This window comes from Propithecus coquereli, unplaced genomic scaffold (assembly GCF_000956105.1).
Source record: "Propithecus coquereli isolate 6110/MARCELLA unplaced genomic scaffold, Pcoq_1.0 Scaffold248, whole genome shotgun sequence".
NCBI classification, from domain to species: Eukaryota; Metazoa; Chordata; class Mammalia; order Primates; family Indriidae; genus Propithecus; species Propithecus coquereli.
The window spans coordinates 1,698,563-1,701,106 of NW_012148041.1; the positions used below are offsets into that span (position 1 = coordinate 1,698,563).

The following is a 2,544-nucleotide window of genomic DNA, read 5'->3' on the forward strand; positions in this document are numbered from 1 at the left end:
TTGAAGCCTGCCCTGGTGGCAAAGGCTTGATGTAACTTCAAGGAGGGCGCCGACGCAGCAAGGACTTGCAGGAGGCCGGGCAAGGTTTGCAGGCGGGCTTTAATTGCCAAGAGCCTAGTCAGAAAACAGAGACGCTGGTCAGGGAGGTGGCCAGCCAGGGAGAGGTGGCAGGGGAGGAGAGAGGTGGCCCTGGACCTAGCGTCCCGCAGTGTGCGGGCTGGGTGCAGGAGTGGATGGGTGGTCTCACTGCTTGGAGCGCTGAACATCAAGGCAGACGCCGAAGTTGGTGTTGGTGATGGCGCCCAGGATGCTCTTGTCCGCCTCACAGGTCAGGCCCCGTTCACAGGGACACTTGTAGTAAACCCCATAGAGTGACTGGAGACACACAGAGGCAGTAGAGTTACAGGCTATGGGGGTCCAGTTTGGGCAACACTTGCCCACGCCTGACCCAGAGAACCAGCAGGCCCCTGCGTCTCATCAGATAGCATCTCTCCCGACGGCTTCCGGGGCGGGGGGACACTGTGCGCCTGGGAGACCTGGGTTCTGGTCTCCACTCGGGCTCATTGCTCTCACTAACTTGATCTCTTTGGGGAGCCTCTATTTGCCCATCCATGAAATGGGGATAACAACCCCTGCCCCACCCATCTCACTGCTCAGCTGTGAGGGGCCAGAGAGATGATGGGGTGGATGGGAAAGTACTCTGTCGCCCTCTCGCCTCCACATTCAGCCTCCAGGCTGCCCCTCCTCCCTGATCCCACCCCCCAGCCCCAAGGGCCCTCCTCCTCTGAGCTACCCCTCCCCATTCTCCCCCACCCACGCCAACTGCTCCAGCACCCACCTTGGGAGAGCACTCGCTGTTCTCGCTGGCCTTGTATGCGCAGCGGGCCAGGCTCAGCCCGCTCGTCCGGTGACAACAATTGCTCTTGCACTGGATACTGTTTAGGCAGAGCTCACCCTGATCCTGCCAGGGGAAGGGGCAGCCCATCAGCCCAGGACCCCCTCCTCTAGGCCCCTTCTCCACCCAGACCTCCGCCCCAGCACCCACGACCGCTGACAGTGCCTTCCCTGCTGGGGGTGTGTGCGAAGGAGTCCAGCCCCTGGGTCTGGCGGCCTCTCTGCCCTGCCCCGGTGTGAGAAGTGGGCGTGTGGTGACAGAGAAGCAGCCCTGGGCTGGGAGGGGGTCAGGACCCCCAGGTTCTAGTATCGGCTGTGCTCCCAACTCCCTGGTGACCCTGGGCAAGCCGCTGCCCCCAGGCCTCAGTGTTCCCATCTGGAACATGCACATGTGGCCCCCAAATAGGCTTCCAACCCTCTCCGGGTCCCCTACTCCTTTGAGGAGCCTGACCTTCCTGCAAGACCCCGTCCTCCACCACAGACTTGGCCACGGAATCTCAAGGGGGTCCTGGACCCTCCAAACCCACCATGGCCCTGAGTTAAGAGAGTTAAGGACCTTCGAATTGCGCGGGTGGCCCGGAGAGGCTTTCCCGGCCGTGCCCTGGCGGAGAGGCAGCGGCGGGAGCGCGACCGGAGCCTGCCCGGCTCCACCCGCAGCCCGGAGCCTCAGCCAGCCTCCGTCCGAACCTCCGCGGCGGTTGTGAGCACTGAGCGGCGAGCATTCCCGAGGCGTTCAGAACCGTGTCTGGCACACAGTGAGGAAGGTGCCGCTGCAGGCCAGAGACTGGAATTCTCGGCGGAGCCCAGGCCTCTGGATTTTTGTAAAGCTCCCGGGGCCAGGCGGGACCACTGCTCGGCGCCCACCAGCCTGTTCCAGGGCCAGCCAGAAGGCGGAGAGGCTGGTGCTGCTCCTCCCGGCCCCAGGCAGCCCAGGTGGGGACGTGGGAGGTCGGGGGCCACCCTTACAACATCCCCACCTGGGGACTCAGACGGCCCCCCGCCCCGCGAAGACCCTCTTACCAGGTTGATGAGGAGCCCCCGAGGGTCGGGAGCTGCATAGACCACTGACAGGGCGATGAGCAGCAGGACCACGACCTTCTCCATGGCGAGTGGGACGGCCGCTGTGGGTGGCAGTGGCAGTGGCAGGTCAGATGGCAGAAAACCATGCCAGCTGGGGTGGTGGGGTTATAAAAAGGCTCCTGTCCACATGTGACCCACCTTCTGCATTCCACAGGGCCGGCCGTGAGCAGGGGCACAGCTGTGGCCAATCTGTGTGGGGTCCTGATAAGGTAGCTGGGCAGGCACCTGGTGGCCTTTGGCGCGCGCGTGCGTGTGTGTGCGTGTGTGTGTGTGTGTGTGTGTGCATGTGTGTGTGTGTGTGTGTGTGTGTGTATACGATAACCATGTGTTGTATCATGATTAAGAGTGTGGACGCTCTGGTAATACAAACAAACAAAAGAAAGAGTGTGGGCCCTGGAGCACTGGTAGCTTGCAAGTCACCAGCCGGGCAGACTCTCCGACTGTCCTCATTGTTCTCTCAGTCTCATCTGTCAGCTGAGGACAATTTCAGGAGTTGAGTTAACACACATATATGCGTGTTACATGTCTATTAACATAATGATGGACAGTTATAAGAGTACAGTTATATCA

The 2,544-nt window shown here is 61.5% G+C and overlaps 1 protein-coding gene across 2 annotated transcripts; it reads right to left on the reverse strand.

Moving 5' to 3' along the window:
* Positions 1-243: 243 nt before the first annotated feature.
* CLPS (colipase, pancreatic) lies at positions 244-1,998 on the reverse strand. 2 transcript variants are annotated; one of them, XM_012646606.1, is made up of 3 exons: positions 1,915-1,998; positions 839-961; positions 244-375 (listed from the first exon to the last, which is right to left on the reverse strand). In XM_012646606.1, the coding sequence occupies exons 1-3, from the start codon at positions 1,996-1,998 to the stop codon at positions 244-246; spliced, it is 339 nt and encodes a 112-aa protein (XP_012502060.1). The 2 variants fall into 2 exon arrangements, with proteins under 2 accessions (XP_012502060.1, XP_012502062.1); XM_012646608.1 differs by lacking the exon at positions 839-961.
* Between the last annotated feature and the right edge of the window lie 546 nt (positions 1,999-2,544).